This window comes from Prionailurus viverrinus, chromosome D4, assembly GCF_022837055.1.
Source record: "Prionailurus viverrinus isolate Anna chromosome D4, UM_Priviv_1.0, whole genome shotgun sequence".
In the NCBI taxonomy this organism is placed as follows: domain Eukaryota; kingdom Metazoa; phylum Chordata; class Mammalia; order Carnivora; family Felidae; genus Prionailurus; species Prionailurus viverrinus.
The window spans coordinates 6,020,143-6,043,418 of record NC_062573.1 but is presented as its reverse complement, the minus strand read 5'-3'; the positions used below and the strand labels follow the sequence as shown (position 1 = coordinate 6,043,418).

The following is a 23,276-nucleotide window of genomic DNA, read 5'->3' as shown; positions in this document are numbered from 1 at the left end:
CAGGAAAAGCTTAGAAGTAGGTGTTAATAATGCAAAGTTAGCAACAGTCTAGTTAGTATATGGCATAAGGAGAAGAAAGGGGGGGGGGTTGAGTAAGAGTCTGAAAGTGTCCATATGCAAGTCCCAGAATAGGATGAGGGATGCATGGGACAGAGCCACCCTACACGAGTCCACTTTAGATCAGCGAACGTGCAACGAGCCACAGAAGCACCAGTGAGATCAGCCGAGTCCAGAAAAAACCATCATCCTAAGCTAGATCAGCCAAGCCCCAACCAACCTTCAGATTGATAAGTAGCATAAATGCTTGTTGGTGAATACTGCTGGGCTATTGTGGCCATTTGTCACCCAGCATTTTTTTGTGGCAACTGTAACTGATATACAGGGGTACAAAAAAGCCTTTATATCACAAGGACCAGCGTAAGTAACATCAGTGGAATGCGAAAATGTATTCCTGCTATAGAAGTGAGCAGGAAGGAGTAAATATTCTTTCAAACAATAATTCAGTATATCACACTTAATACCTGGGATGTTGAATACCTACTACTCAGGAAGTGACATTTTTTTTCTGCTATTCTTTGAAATTTCATTTATTTGAGGGTTGTTTTTCTCCTCTGCTGAATAAAAACTCTTACGGATCCCATAAATTCTTTTCTAACCTTTAGATATTAAAAAGGGTAAGGATTACTTTCTACCACAAACATGTCTCAATTCTATAGTTAAATTTCCTGGAGGGGTTATGGGAGGGGGGATGGGCTAAATGGGTAAGGGGCATTAAGGAATCTACTCCTGAAATCATTGTTGCACTATATGCTAACTAATTTGGATGTAAATTAAAAAATAAAATTAAAATTAAAAAAATTTCCTCATTGGATTCAGGCAGGTAAGAATCTGAAGTTCTGAAAGGAGTCATAATGGTAGATTATCTCCCCCCCCCCCCCCATCATTTTTCTGAAATCTAGTTGCAGTTGCTGAATCCACCCTCTGGGATAAAGCTTGAAAGAAAGAATGAACAAAGGGTGACAGTAATATGCTCCTTTGGTTGCTACCATATTAAAAAGGTTTTGACTTCTTTTGACCTGGATGATGGTTAGAACAGACTCATTCTCTTGTCCCTTCTGGGCCAGCAGACATTCAGAGTCTCCCAGGCTGCCTTCACACACATCCTCTGTGATATAACAAAAGTATATTTCTTTCTGTAATTGTTTCCCCTCAGAGCCTCTGGTTTTGTGGTTGTGCATTCCCTACAGATCTCTTCTTCTCTCTTCAAGTTTCCTAGACTTGGTCATGGGTTTTCTTGGGGAGACATGAAAATGGCTTCACATCAGTTTTCTCTCTCACATAACTCACCTATAGTCCATAGGAAACTTTTTCTTAATTGAAGTATAATTGACAAATTATGTTACATTAGTTTTGGGCATACAGCATAGTGATTCCACAGGCAGGAAACATTTTTGCTTTTATTGACCCACCGTGAAAAGAAGTGAAGGGTATTTCCCCAAAACATAATTCTATTTCATAATTCAATTCCCCCTCTTTCCCTCTTTCTTTTTTCCTATTGCTGTCATTCTCATCCAAATGAGAGAGATATATAAGACTCTATAAATGGTTCTTTTCAAGCTTCTGCCAGTAAGCTTGAAGTGAGGAGGAAAGCACCCTCTTCTCTGTTGCGAGAATTTGGGGTTCACTGTGCAGCCTTCTAAAAAAAACCCACCATCACTTTATGAGAACCTCTCATCTCTAGCTCTTAGCACTTTTTAGATCCATATCCGGATTAAGAGGCTGATGAGTTATGAAACTGAGTACTGGGCATTTCCTATAAACATCTTCATTTTGTGTGTTACAACTCACTTTGGCATCTGGAGTCTATGGAATCTTGGTACCTCAGCTGAAACTTCCGGTTTAATATCCTGCACACGCTACTCCCTCTTCCTGTCATTGCCAGGACAAGATAGAGCTTTGTGTGTTTGGATAATTCTGATTTGTTAAGTCTCAGGTAAAGCAACACCTTCCCTGGGAAGTCTTTCATATTCTCTCACACTAATTGTTTCCCCCCAAGACACAGCATTCCATATAAACAACTACATTCCTTGCCATGCTGAATCACTCTGGAGTCAGACAGCCAAGATTCAAATCTTCCTTCACTAACTGTGATGTTAAGATGCTTTTGAACATGAGCTTTCTAAAAGTATCTCTTTCTTAAATTAAAAAAAAAATTACATCCAAGTTAGTTAGCATATAGTGCAACAATGATTTCAGATTCCTTAATGCCCCTTACCCATTTAGCCCATCCCCCCTCCCACAACCCCCCCAGTAACCCTCTGTTGTTCTCCATATTTAAGAGTCTCTTATGTTTTGTCCCCTCCCTGTTTTTATATTATTTTTGCTTCCCTTCCCTTATGTTCATCTGTTCAAAGTATCTCTTTGAGCATGAGTTTTCTCAAAATATCTCTTAGGGTTGTTGTCAGAATTAAATTAGATGACCCTAATGCATAGATTAGGCTCTTAAACCAGTATCTGAGACAACTGAGGTGACATTTATTTTGTTGCTGAATACCTGTGTGTGTTTGGAAAGAAAGAATATGTGGTCTGTATTCCTGAAGGACAAGCAAGCAGTGTGTTAATTACTATGTAAGAAAAGTAAAATTTACTATGTTCTTCTTGGAAGTTCTAGAAGGGCTCAAGGTCCCTGAATACCTGGATGTCTGAGTGAAGAAGGAGACATATCATCACCAAAATGGAAAATTCCTTAGAAATTGATGCATAAAAGACCAAATATATTTTATAATAATCTGAAAATCTGAGGAAAGTCCAGCTCTGATAGCTCCCATTTGATGATACCAGCCAAAGAGATACAGCATCTTCAAAGTATTTTCCAATCCCATCATCCAAGAAAAGAACAAAGTAAGTCCTATAAAGTACATCTAATTTTACTATTCTCCCCAACAGATGTAAAGATAAATGTCAGCAAAGCATTTCTCAGTGACAGTGTGGAAGGAAGACAGGAGAGCTATATTTACAATAATTTGTGTTTATGTGTAATTGAAGAAATAAGATAATATGTATATTTTAAAAGAAAAGTAAGTATCAGGTGGAAGAATATGTTTTATTACTCAAGAGTTTTCTCAAGGCCCCTTTCATGTCTTTATTTCTCAGGCTGTAAATGAAAGGGTTCAACATGGGGGTGACCACTGTGTACATCAAGGAAGCAATTAGGTTTTTGTTATTGGTATTGTTGGATGAGGGAAGAAAATATAGGCCAATAATTGCCCCATAATAGAGAGTCACTACTGAGAGATGTGATCCACAAGTGGACAAGGCTTTGCAGATGCCCTTGGTAGAAGGAACCCGGAGGATGGTGGCCCCAATATGGCCGTAAGAAACCACAATGCATAAGAATGGAAACATAATGGCTGTTAATCCTGCAGTAAAGATCACCAATTGGTTGAGGGAAGTGTCTGAGCAGGACAATTTGAGCAAGGCAGCAAGGTCACAGAAGAAGTGGGGGACGGTGTGGTCAGCACAGAAGGACAGCTGGGCTAGGAGAAGGGTATGCAAAAGAGCACAAGCACAAGCAATGACCCAGGATCCAGCCACTAGCATGACACAGATGCTCTGACTCATGACGATGGTATAATGCAGAGGGTGACAGATGGCCACATACCTGTCATAGGCCATTGAAGTGATCAAGAAACTGTCTAAATCAGCGCAAAATATGAAGAAATATGTCTGTGAAATGCATCCTTCATAGGAGATGGATTTGTACTTAGCATGCATGTTCATCAGCATCTTTGGGACAGTGACAGATGAAAAGGAAACATCAGTGAAGGCCAAGTGGCTGAGGAAGAAGTACATGGGGGTGTGGAGGCGAGAGTCCAGCCTGATGAGCAGGATGATGAGCAGGTTCCCCAGCACCGTGGTCAGGTACATGCCCAGGAACAGGGCGAAGAACATGGCCTGTTGCTCTGGCCGGATGGGGAGCCCCAGGAGGAGAAACTCGGACACACTGCTCTGGTTCTCCCTCCTCATACTGGTACATCAGCTGAAGGGGACGGGTGGGGAAAGTTGAAAAGAGAAGGTGGAATGTTTCTGGATAAAAAAGTGATCATTGTGGCATAGTATAGTAGAGATGTTCTTTTGATTTAGGGAAGGTTTTCATTTATATTTTCTTACATTTTAGGCATATTTTGCTGGATAAATGTAGAAAATGTGTACCTTTAGGATATACAACCACTTACTTTTTTTTCTCAATTTGGTGCCAGTCTCTGCAAATGATAATACTAACAGTTAATATTTATTGAATGTTGTCCTTATGCACGGTGTGAATAGCTACATGTAGCAACTGATTCAATAGTCTTACATATATGAGCTAGGTAGGTACCATTGTTATTTCCTCTTTTCAGATGGGCTAGCTGAGGCAGACAGTGTCACAATCACTGAGGTAGAAAATTACCAGCTGGGATTTGGACCCAAACATTGTGACTCCAGAGTTTGTTCTCTGGGAGCAAAACAAATTACTTGACATCAGAAATCTCATTGCCCTTCATAATTTTGTGTGTTGTGATGTGTTTAATTCTGCATCCTCTACTTCTGGACACATTCCATGATTATTGATTTGTTCCTTGGCTGTAGACCCAAAATCTATCATAGAATAATAGAAATTTGTTGTTCAAGTGAAAGATGTCACATCCAGTTAAATTAATCACAGCAGCCTCTTAAGAAACTTACAACAGGTCTTGTTCAAGATCCGGGTTTCATCCTAATAATCCTGGAATCCAGTGTTATTTAGCTGCCACATAGCATCACATTTAACAAAGCACAATAAAAATCTAAAAATAATTTTTAAAAGGAATTATCTTTTCAGTGTCTCCAAAATAGCCTGTAAGAGATTGATTTCCTAACCCAAATCAATATTTATCACAATACCTACATATTTTTTAAAAGAAAAGGCAGGGATTCACTATAACATTTCAAAGATTATTGTAAAAGTATATTGACTGCAACAAAAAATGTACTTTTACAAAGATAAACTAATAAAACAGTGGATGAAAATAGAGAGCCTAGAAACAGATGAGTTTATGAGGACTTGGCCTCACCATTGCTTTGCCAACCAGATTTAGAAGGCAACCATGTTCCACCAGTCCTGGTTCCCCCAACCCCATATGAGTGAAAAGAAGAGTGTAGTCATGAACCAGTTTAATCTAGTAGGCGAAAATTCATGTCGAATGATAACTTTCAATGGCAACAGCAAAGTAGTTAATTGGCTCCCCAGAATGTCTGGAACCAGATATCAAATCAGAATATTTATGAATGCTTTTCCATTAGGTCTCCCAGAAATAGGTGAAAGGTAGTTGACTACTTAGTTCTAGAGGCAGATCTTTATGCACAGATTCCAGCACTTTGGACCCAACCCTGACCCCACAGTCTTCATGGATTGTGGAAAATGAGTGATGGAACACTCTCTCTAATTTACTTGAAATTTTTCAAATCATCTAGGTCAGTTTTTCTTGGGGGAACATGCAAAACTATACCTATGTAGTGTGATTTCCAGACCAACATTGAGACTTCCATATCCCCATCCAAAATATCACCCTCAATAGGCTGCTGGTACTCGAAATTCTTTCAGCAAGAGATAAAAGGTTTTAAGTTCCTGACTAAAGTAAATATTCCTGGACAAGAAAGCCCTATGGCCAACCCTCTCACTGAGATGGGCTGGCTGGGAACCATTCATATTCAGGGACCAGGTTTGGATGGCAGAACAAGAGCACTGACCTCCTCAGACAAAATGAAGAGGGGAGAGGGTTGGAGATTACAGGCAGAATGAAAGTAGAGGTTGCAGACACAGAACAAATTTACCATCTTTGCAATTTGGCTGCTATAAGGCTAAAAATAGTCACATTGTTAATAAAATCTGATTGAGCACCTAATGTGCACCAGGTGCTTTTCAAATACTGTTCATTTCTTCCCACAACCTTTCAGCATAGACATCCAGATCCTCATTTTAGAGAAAAGAACACTGGAACTCAGTGATGAAACTTGTCTGATGTTACATAGCACTAGTATTTGGTAAATCTGAGACTAGATCCCAGGTCTCTATAGATGCAAAGACTATTTGTTCATACTATATTACATGCCTTCATTAATTACATCCTTGAGTAGGACAGTACTTGCTGTCTGAGAGCACTCAAGAATTTTAGGAAGCAAATCAGGAGGCTTGAAGATTAATGGAAATCTATGGCTTCAAGATATGTGTCTAGATGGTAATATTAATAATAATATTATAGCAATCATTCATTAATCACATATTTATTGTGTGAATAATAATATGTCAGTTACTGTGACATGTACTTTATATCATCTCAGCCTAAAAGGACCACAAAAAGGGCATTATTCTCATTTAGCTAGTTGGAAACTAGGGCTTGGAGAGTGTAAGTAGTTTGCCTAAAATCATTCAGAGTGAAAGTTATGGACAGATCATTAATTTCTAGATTTATCTGATTTCAAACCTATGTTCCTAACCACCATGCTCTATTGCCTCTAGCAGAGCATGGTTTGATGAAAAAGAGACATCTGGATATGTGCTCCTCATTAAGGATAAGGTGGGATATGTAATTTCCCCAAGACTTTGGATGGATGTATTGCCTCAGTCCTTAATCAGATGATCAAAAGCAAATAGACTAGAATACCAGCTACAGTATCTACAAAGATAACCCATCATAGAGTGAATTTCTTAGGGCTCCAGGACAAAAGCAGATCAGATATTGGTCAATGTTTTTCATAGAATACCTAATTTCTATCAGTAAGTGAAAAAAGTTAAGGCAACTGTGGTAAACATCCATTGGAAGTAATACCAAATAGCCAGTAAAATGAGTTAACAAAAAGCTTATGATATAATTTTTGAATATTGGAACATAACAGAAAATTGTATGTAGGCATATTTAAAACTATTTGCAAAACAATGCAGATTACATTATTATTTTTTCTAACCTGGGAAGTTTTGCTCATTGTTTAAATGCATGCCATATATTCAGCAAAACTGTAAGAGATAACATTTTCCTACAAAGAAAGTACAAACCTCCAAGGAATTATAATTATTATGTTCACCTAAGTTATTTAAGATGACACAACTTAATTATTAAAGTGCTTGGCAAAAGTAGATTTCTGTAGTAGACCACTCATACACAAACCCACCCACCCACACACACACACACATTTATTGGGGAATGAAGTGTATAAGCCCTAGCCTCACCGAGCTCCAGAGTGATAAATTCAAAGACTGTCAGCTCCAGGATGTGAACTAATTTTTCATTTTCTCTCCAGAAGATTTAGATTTGGCACAGGAAAAAAAGGCACAAGCTCAACCCTCAAGTGAGAAGGAGGTATTCTCTCTCTCTCTCTCTCTCTCTCTCTCTCTCTTTTTTACCAGATCCAAGGCAACAACATTTTTATTAGCCAGGTTGAGAACCAGGGGACCAAAGCCACAGATATCTGGTGTTGGACAATTTGGGAATAATTACTGCATTTCCCTTAGCCATTCCCAGTGGAGATGTGCTTTTGCCAGATACTCAAGGTAGTCAACTCCTTTGGGAATATAAATAAGGATTCATTTGTGGATTCATTTATTTTTAAAGAATTTTCACATCCCTAAGCTCATTTAATGCTTTAAATAATTCTTGAAGTAGATAGCATTTTCCCCCACTTTATTGTATTTGAGAGTGGCTCAAAAAATGGCCAAATGAGGATTGAAACTCAACCACATTAACTTCAAACCTAAAGTCTAGTTCCAGTCCACCATGACACCGCTCTTATAATAGCAGGCTCTGTATCATATGGACTCCTTCCTTATCACATTTAATCTGGAAATTGGAAGAGAGTTGCTACTAGTCCCTGGGAAATAAAAACATTTATCAAGGAATAGTTAGGCTTATGTTTCTCAGAAATAGAGATTTTTTTTCTTTTGAAAAAAGAAAAAGAAAAAGGTGGTTTTTTTTGAAACATGTAAATGCATGCAGAATTTTTTTTGGCTAGTTATGACACATAATAGTTGGCATATGCTCAGTGTTCAAAATATACTTTTTAACCATGAGTGTGAGAAGTCTTTAGAAACCTATTCCATTCAGATTGTCAAAATTAGAAAAGAGACACAGAATCAAGTGGAATGGATAGCATTTTACTCAATTTTTTCAATAATTCATTTATTTATTCATAAAAATGTTGTGCAACTCCTATGTGGCAAGAATTTTATGAGATACGGTGAGTAAAGATTTGAAAACACAGTTGTTGTTTTTTCTCTTAAAGAGCTCCCAATCTACGGGGCAGGACAGACAGAACACTGTGTCAAATGTTGTAATGAAGGTGAGTGTTGAGTGTCACAGAAGCACAGAGGAGGGGTATCAGACCCAAATTTAACAGGTCCATCAAGGTAGGCTTTGGGAAGTTACTAGTTAGCAGAGACCCAAGACAATTCAAACAAGCAAAAGGTGACATGGACAGCATAGAGACAGAGCATTTTGGAGGGAGAAGAAAAAAAAAACAAAGGAAGACGAGACAACCTGCAGAAAAGAGAGATGACACGTTTGGGAAACTACTATCAGGGAAATTAGATTAGCTGAAATATATGCTTCAACAAGGGGAAGAGGTTCAGGATGAGGCTTAAGAAATTAGCAGGCATGAATCAGTCATTCAGAACCTTGGAAGACATGATGAACAATCTACACTTTATCCAAAAGCAAAGTAAGAGCCATGGAAGAATTTGATAAGAATATTGACCATGTCATATTAAAAACTATCACAATAGGTGAAGAATGGATAGTAAGCATGTGTTTGCAGCAGCTGGAGGGGATGCTGGAAAGGCAAGGATGAAGTGATGGGATGCAAGGCCAGAAGCAAGGAGACTAGTTACAAAGTGGTCACAGCTGGTTAGATGGGAGGTTATGAAAGTCTACCTAAGAGAGACAATGGAGTTGGAGAAAACTACATGGATTTAAGTCTCCTTCAGGGTCAGAATCTAAAAAATATGGTAATTCTAGTGTGAATTGATTTTGATAGACTATAGAAAATTAAGAAAATGAAGGTGTTTTTTTTTTCTTTTTTTTTTCAACGTTTATTTATTTTTGGGACAGAGAGAGACAGAGCATGAACGGGGGAGGGGCAGAGAGAGAGGGAGACACAGAATCGGAAACAGACTCCAGGCTCTGAGCCATCTGCCCAGAGCCTGACGCGGGGCTCGAACTCACGGACCGCGAGATCGTGACCTGGCTGAAGTCGGACGCTCAACTGACTGCGCCACCCAGGCGCCCCGAAAATGAAGGTGTTTAAAACCTCTCTAAATTTGTGGCTTGGACAGCAGGTTGTATAGCTGAGTTATTTACTAAGATATAGGACATATAAAGAAAAACATACTTGAGAAGTTTTTAACACACTGAGTGTGAAGTACCTATGGGTCAGAAATTCAGGGGGCAGGTGGATATATTTTGGAGATTGAAATTCATGGGATGTCAGTATACAAAAACATGAGATTGCCTAAAAAAGAAATGAAAAGAATAAGAAGAGTTGAGGAAAAAAATTCAAGATTAGAAAGACCCCGAATAGCCAAAGCAATCTTGCAAAAGAAAACCAAAGCAGGAGGCATCACAATCCCAGACTTCAAGCTATACTACAAAGCTGTAATCATCAAGACAGTATGGTACTGGCACAAGAACCAACACTCAGATCAATGGAACAGAATAGAGAACCCAGAAATGGACACACAAACGTATGACCAACTAATCTTTGACAAAGCAGGACAGAATATCCAATGGAATAAAGACAGTCTCTTCAGCAAGTGGTGCTGGGAAAACTGGACAGCGACATGCAGAAGAATGAACCTGGACCACTTTCTTACACCATACACAAAAATAAACTCAAAATGGATGAAAGACCTCAATGTAAGACAGGAAGCCATCAAAATCCTCAAGGAGAAAGCAGGAAAAACCTCTTTGATCTTGACTGCAGCAACTTCTTACTCAACATGTCTCTGGAGGCAAGGGAAACAAAAGCAAAAATGAACTAGTGAGACCTCATTAAAATAAAAAGCTTCTGCACAGTGAAGGAAACAATCAGCAAAACTAAAAGGCAACCTACAGAATGGGAGAAGATATTTGCAAATGACATATCAGATAAAGGGTTAGAATCCAAAATCTATAAAGAACTTATTAAACTCAACACCCGAAAAACAAATAATCCAGTGAAGAAATGGGCAAAAGACATGAATAGACACTTCTCCAAGGAAGACATCCAGATGGCCAACCGACGCATGAAAAGATGCTCAACATCACTCATCATCAGGGAAATGCAAATCAAAACCACAATGAGATACCACCTTACACCTGTCAGAATGGCTAGCATTAACAACTCAGGCAACAACAGATGTGGGCGAGAATGCGGAGAAAGAGGATCTCTTTTGCCTTGTTGGTGGGAATGCAAGCTGGTGCAGCCACTCTGGAAAACAGCATGGAGGTTCCTCAAAAAACTAAAAATAGAACTAACCTACGACCCAGCAATTGCACAACTAGGCATTTATCCAAGGGATATAGGTGTGCTGTTTCGAAGGGACACATGCACCCGCATGTTTATAGCAGCACTATCAACAGTAGCCAAAGTATGGAAAGAGCCCAATGGATGACATCGATGGATAAAGATGTGGTATATCCATTTTTATATATGTATATATGTATGTATACACACACACACACACACACACACAAAGGAGTATTACTCAGCAATCAAAAAGAATGAAATCTTGCCATTTGCAACTACATGGATGGAACTGGAGGGTATTATGCTAAGTGAAATTAGTCAGTCAGGGAAAGACAAAAATCATATGACTTCACTCATATGAGGACTTTAAGAGACAAAACAGATGAACATAAGGGGAGGGAAACAAAAATAATATAAAAACAGGGAGGGGGACAAAACAGAAGAGACTCAAATATGGAGAACAAACTGAGAGTTACTGGAGGGATTGTGGGAGGGGGGATGGGCTAAATGGGTAAGGGGCACTAAGGAATCTACTCTTGAAATCATTGTTGCACTATATACTAACTAATATGGATGCAAATTTCAAAAAAAAAGAAAAAAGAAAATTTAAAAAAAAGAACTCATTTCACATACATACTCTTATTCTATAGGATGATTTCCACAAACATTAAACATCATGTACTTGTATCCTAAAGCTTATTCTAAAATGTATTACAATATAATTTATATGATCATTAACCTATTTTAATAAAAATACATTCCACATAAAAAAAGTTTCAAGATTAGAGAAGAGAGAAAGAGGGACGGAGTGGGGAGAGAGGGAAAGAAAAGTGATGGAAGGGAAGAGAACAGGGCTGAAGACAGACCATAGTGAACACTGACAATCAAGGAAATAACAGAGAAATAGTGTCCCCAAAGGGCATCAAACAACCAGAGACATAGAAGGAAAAAGTGTGGGACCACAGAAGCTAAGAGAAGAGAAGGTTAAGCGTTGAAAATCACCCATTGAATTTAGGAATAAGAAGGATTTTGGTGATGTAATGTCAGTGAGTGTAGGGGACAGAATCTAGATTACAATAAATTGAGTAATAAATGGAAAGTGTGAAGTCCAGAAGGTGGCTAGTTGTATTGATCCAACAAAGAAGCTTTGTTAGATGGGTAGGTTGGAAAGCCACTGAGGCAAAGCCTTGGGCATATTTGTAGGAGACTCAGAAAACATGAGATCAATCATGGAGAGGTAACAGAATGAAGACAAAAGAAATTTGGGAGAAAAATGGGTAGGAACAGAGACTGGGTAGATTTATGAGTCAATGATTCTAAATAATGGGTAGAGGGGAAATACAGCAAAGAATTCAATGTTCAAATTTAATATTTGATAGGTAAAGCAGTTCCAAGTCTTCCTAATATGGTGGTGGGAAGAGACTGGCTAAAGTGCAATAGACATCAAGATCATTTAAAGATAAGATCAAAGAATAAAAAAGTCACATTTTTGAGTAATTCATTCATGCAGATGCTGAAGGCACCCAGTTGACAGCTTATTTGGAGAGGTGAAGTAAACAGATCTAGGTACCAAAATCTGTCACAAAATAAGAGTCATTAGAGTTTGGTAGTTGGTGGTGTAGGTTTTGACATGTGACAGTTTCTACTCTATGCCCAGTACTTTTTCAAGTACTTTGAAAAAGCTTTCTTCAGAGTTGGATCAGAAAGATATCTAATTACAGTATAATTCAAAAAGATAAGTAGTTACAGTCCAGTTTCCATCCAAAAGGGAAGAGTTAAGGCAACTATACTACAGACCCATTGGAAGTAATATTACAGAGCCATTCCAATGATGTTTATGAAAAGCTTATGATATAATTTTTAAAGAGCATAATAGAAAAACTGTATAGAGGCATGATTCCAATGCCATGGAAAAATGCAGATTATCATATTTTAAAAACCTGAAACAATATGCTCCAAAATGTTAACAGAAGCTATATTATATAGGGAATAGAGGCACTTATGTATTTTTTTATTTTTTATTTTTCTTAATATAATTTATTGTCAAGTTGGCTAACATACAGTGTATAAATTGCTCTTGGTTTTGGGGGTAGGTTTCTGTGATTCATCGCTTACACACAACACCCAGTGCTCATCCCAACAAGTGCCCATCATCCACTTTCCCCTCTCCCCCACCTCCCCCCATTAACCTCCATTTGTTCTCTGTATTGAAGAGTCTCATGGTTTGCCTTCTTTCCTCTCTGGTTGTAACTATTTTTTCCCCTTCCGTTTCCCCATGGTCTTCTGTTAAGTTTCTCAAGTTCCACATGAGTGAAAACATATGATATGTCTTACTCTGACTGACTTATTTCACTTGGCATAATACCCTCCAGTTCCATCCCTGTTGTTGCATTGAAGAGGATTTCATTCCCTCTTGTTGCCAAGTAGTATTCCATTCTATATATAACCCATATCTTCTTTATCCATTCATCAGTTGATGGACGTTAAGCCTCTTTCCATAATTTGGCTATTGTTGATAGCACTGCTATAAGCATTGGGATACATGTGCCCCTATGAACCAGCACTCCTGTATCCTTTGGGTAAATTCCTAGCAGTGCTATTGCTGGGTCATAGGGTGGTTCTGTTTTTAATTTTTTGAGGAACCTCCACACTGTTTTCCAGAGTGGCTGCACCAGTTGGCATTCCCACCAACAGTGTAAGAGGGTTCCCATTTCTCCACATCCTCCCCAGCATCTGTTGTTTCCTTAGTTGTTAGTTTTAGTCACTCTGTCTGGTGTGAGGTGGTATCTCAATGTGGTTTTGATTTGTACTTCCCTGATGATGAGTGATGTTGAGCATCTTTTCATGTGTCTGTTGGCCATCTGGATGTCTTCTTTAGAAAAGTGTCTATTCATGTCTTCTGCCCATTTCTTCACTGGATTATTTGTTTTTCAGGTGTTGAGTTTAGTAAGTTCTTTATAGATTTTGGATACTAATTCTTTATCTGCTATGTCATTTGCAAATAACTTTCCCCATTCTGTCAGTTGCCTTTAGTTTTGTTGATTGTTTCCTTTGCAGTGCACGTATGTATTTTAGAAATATTTCTCTGCCATAACATTTACATAATCATGCATTTATTTTATAAGCAATGAAAATATTAGAGTCTTCTGAACTGTTGCTGAATCTCATGGCCTAGGAAGAAAAATCGATGGGCTGACAAACTTTGAGAAGAGAAGGCAATTGCTCTTAAAAGCGCCATTGCTGTTTTTGATTGCTCTTTTCCCCACCCCTATCCATTACACAGGACTCTGAAAATCAAGGCATGAAACAGCCAAAGGACAAGTTCCTGATGCCTCAGGGAACAAACAGTCCCTATACTAAAAACAACCTATAGGCAACAAGTAAATGCGTGTTGCCACTAGCAAACAGTTTATATCCCACTGCTCTATGGGGCTTCAGCCTTTCTAAATACATGTGCAGAGAGAGAAGAAATCAAGGTCTTTGTCGGATTTATCCCTGAATTTTTATTCATTAGTACTGGGCACATGCAGATCCACTTAAAAAATACTTACTGAATCACAGTAAAGTTAGGGATGTTGCTTTCTTTTTCCTTTTTTAATATTCATTTTTTATATAAAATTTATGTCAAATTGGTTTCCATACAACACCCAGTGCTCATCCCAAAAGGTGCCCTCCTCAATGCCCATCACCCACTTTTCCCTCCCTCTCATCCCCCCATCAACCCTCAGTTTATTCTCAGTTTTTAAGAGTCTCTTATGTTTTGCCTCCTTCCCTCTCTGTAACTTTTTTTCCCCTTACCCTCCCCCAGGATCTTCAGTTAAGTTTCTCAGGATCCACATAAGAGTGAAAACATATGGCATCTGTCTTTCTCTGTATGACTTATTTCACTTAGCATAACACTCTCCAGTTTCATCCACGGTGCTACAATGGGCATATTTCTTTCTTTCTCATTGCCAAGTAGTATTCCATTGTATATATAAACCACATCTTCTTTATCCATTCATCAATTGATGGACATTTAGGCTCTTTCCATAATTTGGCTAAGGTTGAAAGTGCTGCTATAAACATTGGGATACAAGTGCCCCTACGCATCAGCACTCCTGTATCCGTTGGGTAAATTCCTAGCAGTGCTACTGCTGGGTCATAGGGTAGATTTGTTTTTAATTTTTTGAGGAAACTCCACACTGTTTTCCAGAGCAGCTGCACCAGTTTGCATTCCCACCAACAGTGCAAGAGTGTTCTCGTTTCTCCACATCCTCTCCAGCATCTATAGTCTCCTGATTTGTTCATTTTAGCAACTCTGACTGGCGTGAGGTGGTATCTGAGTGTGGTTTTGATTTGTATTTCCCTGATGAAGAGTGATGTTGAGCATCTTTTCATGTGCCTATTGGCCACCTGGATGTCTTCCATGGAGAAGTGTCTATTCATGTCTTTCCCCATTTCTTCACCGGATTACTGCTTTTCCCCTGAGATCAGGAACATGACAGGGATGTCCACTCTCACCGCTGTTGTTTAACATTGTGTTAGAAGTTCTAGAATCAGCAAACAGACAACAAAAGGAAATCAAAGGCATCAAAATTGGCAAAGATGAAGTCAAGCTTCCACTTTTTGCAGATGACATGATACGATACATGGAAAACATGATAGACTCCACCAAAAGTCTGCTAGAACTGATACATGAATTCAGCAAAGTCGCAGATACAAAATTAATGTACAGAAATCATTTGCATTCTTATACACTAATAATAAAGCAACAGAAAGACAAATAAAGAAACTTATCCCACTCACAATTGCACCAAGAATCACAAAATACCTAGGAATAAACCTAACCAAAGATAAAAAAGATCTGTATGCTGAAAACTATAGAAAGCTCATGAAGGAAACTGAAGAAGATACAAAGAAATGGAAAAACATTCCATGCTCATGGATTGGAAGAATAAATAGTTAAAATGTCAATACTACCCAAAGCAATCTACACATTCAGTGCAATCCCAATAAAAATTACACCAGCATTCTTCTTGAAGCTAGAACAAGCAATCTTAAAATTTGTATGGAACCACAAAAGACCCTGAATAGCCAAAGTAATATTGAAGAGGAAGACCAAAGGGGGAGGCATCACAATCCCAGACTTCAGCCTCTACTACAAGGCTGTAATCATCAAGACAGCATGGTATTGGCACAAAAACAGACACAGAGACCAATGGAATAGAATAGGGACTCCAGAATTGGACCCACAAAAATATGGCCAACTAATCTTTGACAAAGCAAGAAAGAATATCCAATGGAGAAAAGACAGTGTCTTTAACAAATGGTGCTGGGAGAACTGGATAGCAACATGCAGAAGGATGAAAATAGACCACTTTCTTACACCATTCACAAAAATAAACTCAAAATGGATGAAGGACCTGAATGTGAGACAGGAAACCATCAAAACCCTAGAGGAGAAAGCAGGAAAAAACCTCTCTGACCTCAGTCGCAGCAATTTCTTACTTGACACATCCCCAAAAGCAAGGGAATTAAAAGCAAAAAGAACTATTGGGACCTCATCAAGATAAAAAGCTTCTGCACTGCAAAGGAAACAATCAACAAAACTAAAAGGCAACAGACGGAATGGGAAAAGATATTTGCAAATGACATATCGGATAAAGGGCTAGTATCCAAAATCTATAAAGAACTCACAAAACTCCATGCCTGAAGGGATGTTGTTTTCTAACAAATAGTCAAGAATAGGAAATAATTATTATATCACAGAAGATTGTTTCACTTGGATTCATCTACAAGGTATCTCTGGAACAAGAATTAAGGACAAGTAGTTTATTTGGGGATCGAAGGAAACAGCAATAGGAGGGTGAGAAAGTAAGGCAGGGAAAGTAGGCTACAAATAAAGGACATCTATCAATGCAATTATCATCTGGGTAATTGAAGCTAATTCCATTGGAGAAACATTGGGCTCCAACACACCTTGGATTTTCTCACCCTAAAGGAGAGTGAGCTGGGGTATTTGTGTACCAACTCCTATCAGTATTTATCTTGGGGCTCTGGGGTGTAGTTGTGGAGGAGAGAGAGTGTTCATTTTCTGGCATTTCCAGCCTGCTGCATTTATAGACCAGCTGAGCTCAAGTCCAGAAAAAGTCCCCAAAGAAATAAAAATACTGGTGGTTTACATTCTAGTCAGAGTAAACTGAAACGGTAAGGTAAATGGTTATGAGTAGAAACTTGGCAGAGTACATTCACCTCCTGCACTGCTCAGATCCACTCCTGTGTTGCTACAGATGTTTCAAGATGGTGGCCATAGGCGTGAACTGAGGGAGAGACATCAATAAAACAGATGATATGAGGATCTGGGCCATCTGTTTCTGAAATTTATTTTTGTTTTCTAATGCCAAATTTGTTGTTGTATCTATCTGACATTATGACTTTTTGTGCCTGGCAATACTTAGCTCTAGTCATATCATGGCCTATGGTTAAACACTCAGTCTCTATGCAAGCCCAGCAGCTTGCCCAGCAGCTCCTGGGTCTAGAAACATCGCATTGCAATTCTTCTAGTGGCGCTTGCCAGAAGCTCCATGTGGTGCCATTATCTACCATGGACACCTCCAGCACCATGGGTTCTGCCAACTTAGATGATCCAATCAGTAGAGTCCCCTATACCATAGCCTGAATCAGCTTCAGAGCCTTCTATTGCTTTAGATCCCACTTGAAATTGGCAGTCTAACAAGTCATTTGACAAATCAGTCAAAGAAGTATTCCAGGTATAGTATGTGTTGTCCCCAAAATCTGAAGAGCTCTACAATGTCCTGAGAGAAGTAAAATAACTTGTCCTTTGCTTTTCAGTTAGTTTTGTCTTTCATCCACCCAAGTGTAAACTATTCTATTGTCTTCTATGCTATGCTACCTGCCACAGGTCTTTCTGTCTATAGCACATTGGACATCAATCTAAGGTATCTTCATTCTGCTCACCATATTTCAATCTGTCCCAAACCACCTCACATAGCTTTGTCTGTGTCTTGCCATCACTCTTGTTGGTACCAATGCTTACATAGCTTCCTGTTCCAGTACCTGAGCTCCCTAAATCCTGTGCCCAAGTACTGTTGTCTGTTGGATCTACGAACTTGCCCCACCATAGATTTTCCCTCTCCAGTGCACCAGGTGTCTGCTGTGTCCTTCCCAGGGAGTCCAGTGCCTATAGCCAATCTATCTTATGGTCCACTTTGAGTTTGCTAAGCTGCTACTGCCAATATTCTGGTCACTTTTTTTCTCTGAATTTTTCCTAGAATGCTGTTGGTCTTCAACAATTCTGAGTTAACATTCTCCTGAGTCCCTCTGCTCCAGGGTACACGAAGTTGTGGCAGTAATATAAGATCATCAGAGTGATTACATTGGGCCCACCCAGATAATCCAGGATAATCTCATTTTAAAGTCAGCTGATTAGCAACCTTAATTCCATGCACACCTAATTCTCCCTTATCATGTACCATACCATATGCAGCAGTAATATAAGATCATCAGAGCTAGAAAGAAACTTGCCCAGATAAAAGCTCTGCTGTATCTACCATGTCCTAAACCCAGATATCAAAAAGGCCAAAACAAACCCTCAAAGATTATTATCTCAAGGTATAAATACTATTTGTGTGTCATTTACCTTATTCCCAAGAATCACTAATGCCACAATAAATGATTATTATCTTCAAAGGTCAGTTTCAAAGAACCTGAAACTTTTAAACGTCGAGTCAATTTTTCCGGGTTGTGTGTGTGTGTCAACATTTTTTCCTATTTGCAAGTTCATTTCCTTCCTGGGTTATATTTCCTCCCTTCCTCCCTCCCTCCCTCCCTTCCTCTCTCCTTCCTTTCTTTTCTTTCTTCCTTGAAAACTATTTCTATTTGATGTAACCAACCCTAAGTTTTCAAGGAAGCACTAAAATCTCCACCAAAAAAAGGTGATTATTGCTGTCTCTCCCCACTTTGTATTTCATAGTAATCACCAGAAAGAAGAAACACACAGACATTTTCTTTGGGTTACTTGGTAGGCATAGCCCAAGATCTCTTTGTGTAGGAGATAGTTCTACCTAAATTCTCAGAGGCCATCGTGTTATTTGGCTTTCTGTCTGGACCTGGTTGGATCTAGTAATTTCTCTCTCTCTTTTTTGAACCTCTCTGGTGTTTACCTTATGTCAAAATGTGATTAAAACAGAGGATGTAACAGAAGGGAGACTGAAGGTGCCTTGAGAGCCTTTCCCTGGGGGCTCATTCTCCAAGTTTCCCAGCACTAACATCCCTGCTACAGGACATCTTTCCTAGGGGAATCAAGGGAAAAATTGGGCAGTTAAGCAAGTCTGATGGATGTTTTGAACTGGAAATTATAACATCTTCTTCCTATCCCCTCAGGTTCTCTCCTTGGCTAGTTATACTACTAAATTCATAGATTCAGGGCTGGTAGATGGGAGTGACAGTCTGAGCATGTAGCTTTTCTTTTTGATGCCCAATAAATTTCTAGGACTTTGGAAGCTGATATTTAGGTACCCTAAAGAGAGAATCTCAGGGAACATTTACTTACCAAACTCTGGATCATAACTGCAGGCAAGGTCAGTACTGGGGATACAATGGGTATGTTTTCTCAGCATATATGAGTTTATATGTGTGTGTGTAAGAGGAAGAATCAGGAAGCTGATTCTGGCATGGAGAAGAGAGAATAAAAAAGAGAAAATGAGAGAGGGTGGGGAGACATGGAGTGACAGAAGAACAGAGAGACAGAAACAAAGAGAATGAGAAGTGATAGAGAAGGAAGGAGAAAATGACAGAGAAAGATAAAGTGAAGGGTCATACAGAAAGAGAAAGAAAATAAAAAAGCCAAAAATGAACCAAGAGATAAAGAGATATGGGGAAGAAGTCTTTGGAGGAATTTCCACTTGCTTTAGATCCTGACATAGTCCAGTTGATGAATGTGGGAGAGGGTGTTTTAGAGTCATCTTTGTGATTAATGACAAATGCCTCTAATGAGATAATAACCTCATATCCTTACATGTTAGGTAGGCATTAGCTTTGTGAAGCTATTGCTTCATTTTGTTGAATGCCAGGTGGAAGTTGGGAAGGACACATGAATTTTGTTACATACCAGTACCCAGATAACCAGAGTATTTGGATATTACTGCAATATTGGTGTATCAGTTTCCTATTACTGCTTTATCAGATTACCACAAATGCAGTGGCTTCAAAAACCCACACATTTATTACCCTACAGTTCTGGAGGTCAGAAGTCTGAAATGCTGGCATTCCTTAGTGAGGCTCTAGGGGAGAATTTGTTTCCTTGCCTTGTCCAGTTTGCGTGTTTTGTTTATTTATTTATGTGTTTATGTATTTTTGTCCAGTTTTTAGAGGTCATTTTCATTCCTTGGCTCATGACCCCACTCCCCATTTTCTATGCCAGTGGCATAACATTATAAAATCACTCCCTGACTGATTCTTCTGCTTCCCTCTTCTACGTTTAAGGATATGTGATTACATTGGGCCCACTCAGATAACCCAGGATAATCTCATTTCAGAGTTAGTTGATTAGAAACCTTAATTCCATGCACACCTAACTCTCCCTTATCATGTACCATACCATGTCCCCAAGTTCTAGGCATTAGGATGTGGACATCTTTGGGGGTTATTATTTCTGCTTACCACAACTGACTAGCAGGGCTTGTAAGAAGACAGGAACAACCAAGAGGGATATAAATACTTGGGATATGAGCTAAAAACTTACTTTTTTGGCATCTTTTGACAATAGTCCTAATTTTTCATTACAGGATGTTATTATGTTGCATAGGGAGGAAAGGAAGCGTATTCAAAAATATATACTGTGTATATAATTTAAAATGCTGTTGCATCAACACAACCCTCTATGTGTTGACAGTAGAAAATAAACTATAAATAAATTTGCATGAAATACTTGCTGGGAGTCAGCCTGATCTTTGCTTTCTCAACATGACATGAAATCCCAGGAAACCCAAAATCACCAAGGAGAAGAAGCCTAAGTGATGTAAATGAAAATGTGTATTTTTTTTAAATGTTTATTTATTTTTGACAGAGAGAGAGGCAGAGAAAAGGGGCAGAGAGAGAGAGAGAGGGACACAGAGCGTCCAAAGTGGGCTCTGCGCTGACAGCAGAGAGCCTGATGTGATCTCAAACTCATGAACCGAACTATGAGATCATAACCTGAGCTGAAGTCAGACACTCAACCAACTGAGCCATGCAAGTAACCCTGAAAATGTGTCTTTCCAAGGAAGTTGGAACAGAGAAGTCAGCAAAAGTGAGAGAGGTGGGAGTAAGGGAGAAGTTGGAAATGTGGGAGAGACACAGATTTTTCAGGATCTTTAAGCCATATTAAAGTTGTTACACTTCAAATTTTTAAACAGGGGAAGAAGTCATTTAAGTTTTAAAGAAGAACTACAGGTTTTTAAGAAAAAAATTTCTCTTCAGTGCAGAAGGGAAATGCATCAACATAATTCAGAGTCTCTTAAGAACCCTCTACTGAATTGATATAAACAAAATATATGTATACTGATGAATGTCCCTTAATTAAAACAATGCTAATCTTTGTGTCCATTTATTTGAAAAGTTCACCTCCCATCTGAAATTTAACAACGGGTGGTGAAGTCAAATCTTCTGAAGTTTGCTGTGCTGTGGTTGAGGATTTGGAATACTCAGCACAGAGCATTCTTGGGGCAATAACATGGCTGACACATCATACTCCATGGTCTGGTCCTCAGTGTCACAGATGCAAGAATTCTGGTTTGTAGGTGAACCAAGAAAAACTGGCTCCCAATAACAGTTCTTCAACAATTTTACTAATTCCTTTATGTGCCAACATAAAAGAAAATATGTCAGAAACAGGTTAAGTTTCCCACTTTCCAAAACACACATATTTTTCATATGACTACTAAAAATGATTATTTCAGAGTCCTTAATATTTTCAACCATGCTTCATTCCCAGCAGAGGAAAGAGTATCATGAGGAGGGAGAACCAGAGCAGCGTGTCCGAGTTTCTCCTCCTGGGGCTCCCCATCCAGCCAGAGCAGCAGGCCATGTTCTTCGCCCTGTTCCTGGGCATGTACCTGACCACAGTGTTGGGGAACCTGTTCGTCATCCTGCTCATCAGGCTGGACTCTCGCCTCCACACCCCCATGTACTTCTTCCTCAGCCACTTGGCCTTCACTGATGTCTCCTTCTCATCTGTCACTGTCCCAAAAATGTTGATGGACATGCATGCTAAGTACAAATCCATCTCCTATGAAGGGTGTATTTCACAAATGTATTTTTTTATATTTTTTACTGACCTGGACAGCTTCCTTATTACATCAATGGCATATGATCGCTATGCAGCTATATGTCACCCTCTTCATTATACCACCATCATGAGGGAAGAGCTATGTGCCTTACTAGTGGCTATATCTTGGATCCTGTCCTGTGCCAGCTCTCTTTCCCACACCCTTCTCCTCACCCAGTTATCCTTCTGTGTTGACAATGCCATCCCCCATTTCTTCTGTGACCTTGGTGCTCTGCTTAAGATATCCTGTTCAGGCATCTTCCTCAATGAGTTGGTCATGTTCACAGTAGGGGTGGTGGTCATTACCCTGCCATTCATATGTATTCTGGTATCTTACGGTTACATTGGGGCCACCATCATGAAAGGTCCTTCCACCAAGGGGATCTGCAAAGCACTGTCCACATGTGGCTCCCACCTTTCTATAGTGTCTCTGTATTATGGGGCAATATTTGGGCAGTATCTTTTCCCCAAATTAACCAATTTCATTGACAAGGACATCATTGTGGCTCTCATGTACACAGTGGTCACACCCATGTTGAACCCCTTTATCTACAGCCTTAGGAACAGGGACATGAAAGAAGCCCTGGGGAAACTCTTCAGTAGGGCAACATCTTTATCACGGTGATTTTGCGACATTTATTTATTTATTTATTTAAAAAAATTTTAACATCTATTTATTACTGAGAGACAGAGAGAGAGAGAGAGAGAGAGCATGAGCAGGGGAGGGGCAGAGAGAGAGGGAAACACAGAATCCAAAGTGGGATCCAGGCTCTGAGCTGTCAGCACAGAGCCCGACTTGGCGCTCAAACCCACAAACAGCGAGGTCGTGACCTGAGCCGAAGTCAGACGCCTAACCAATTGAGTCACCCAGGCGCCCCAGTGTGACATTTATTTAAATCGGAACCTCCTTTTGGTTGATCTTGTGTATTTGATTTTCCATTAGAATATTTCTCAAAACGTGAATGTTTCAAACCCTAAGACAAATGGTAACATCTTGATATACTTGGTAAATATTTATTGACCAGAATTTCATTCCCTTATTAACAATGCTCTCCTTTATACATAACTTTTGATCAGCAAATACTAAGTTAGTTTTACTACTTATTTCTGCAACTTGGGGAAATTCATAATACAATGACATACAGTTGCACTATCCCTTGTTTAGGAGATTTTGGAAGCCTTATATTTTGGGCCCATAATCTCAGGCTTTAACACACCCTAGAATCTAAAGAATTAGATATATCATTTCACTATACTCTCTTATGTATCCTAAACAGGTTTTATTTCCATCTTTATGGATCTATTGAAATCAAAGTATCCAAAATGCTTGTCACTTGAATAAGAGGAAGTGTATTACTCTCTGCCCATGGTATAAAATGTTACAGTAACCACTCTGCAGAGGGAGGGCCCTGTTGTAAACCAAGACTTGCCAGCTCCCCTTTGCCCGTACTGT

At 39.1% G+C, this 23,276-nt stretch overlaps 2 protein-coding genes across 2 annotated transcripts in view; one reads left to right on the top strand and one right to left on the bottom strand.

Moving 5' to 3' along the window:
* Nucleotides 1-22,448, top strand: part of LOC125150478 (olfactory receptor 1J2-like) — a 39,807-nt gene extending 17,359 nt beyond the window's left edge. The window contains exon 2 of the mRNA XM_047830427.1: nucleotides 21,496-22,448. Within this exon, the coding sequence (XP_047686383.1) occupies nucleotides 21,496-22,448 (953 nt within the window). The remainder of the gene's footprint in view (nucleotides 1-21,495) is intronic.
* LOC125150637 (olfactory receptor 1J1-like) lies at nucleotides 682-4,026 on the bottom strand. Its single transcript, XM_047830770.1, has 2 exons — nucleotides 3,114-4,026; nucleotides 682-698 (listed from the first exon to the last, which is right to left on the bottom strand). Exons 1-2 carry the CDS (start codon nucleotides 4,024-4,026, stop codon nucleotides 682-684), a joined length of 930 nt encoding a protein of 309 aa, XP_047686726.1.
* Nucleotides 22,449-23,276: the final 828 nt, after the last annotated feature.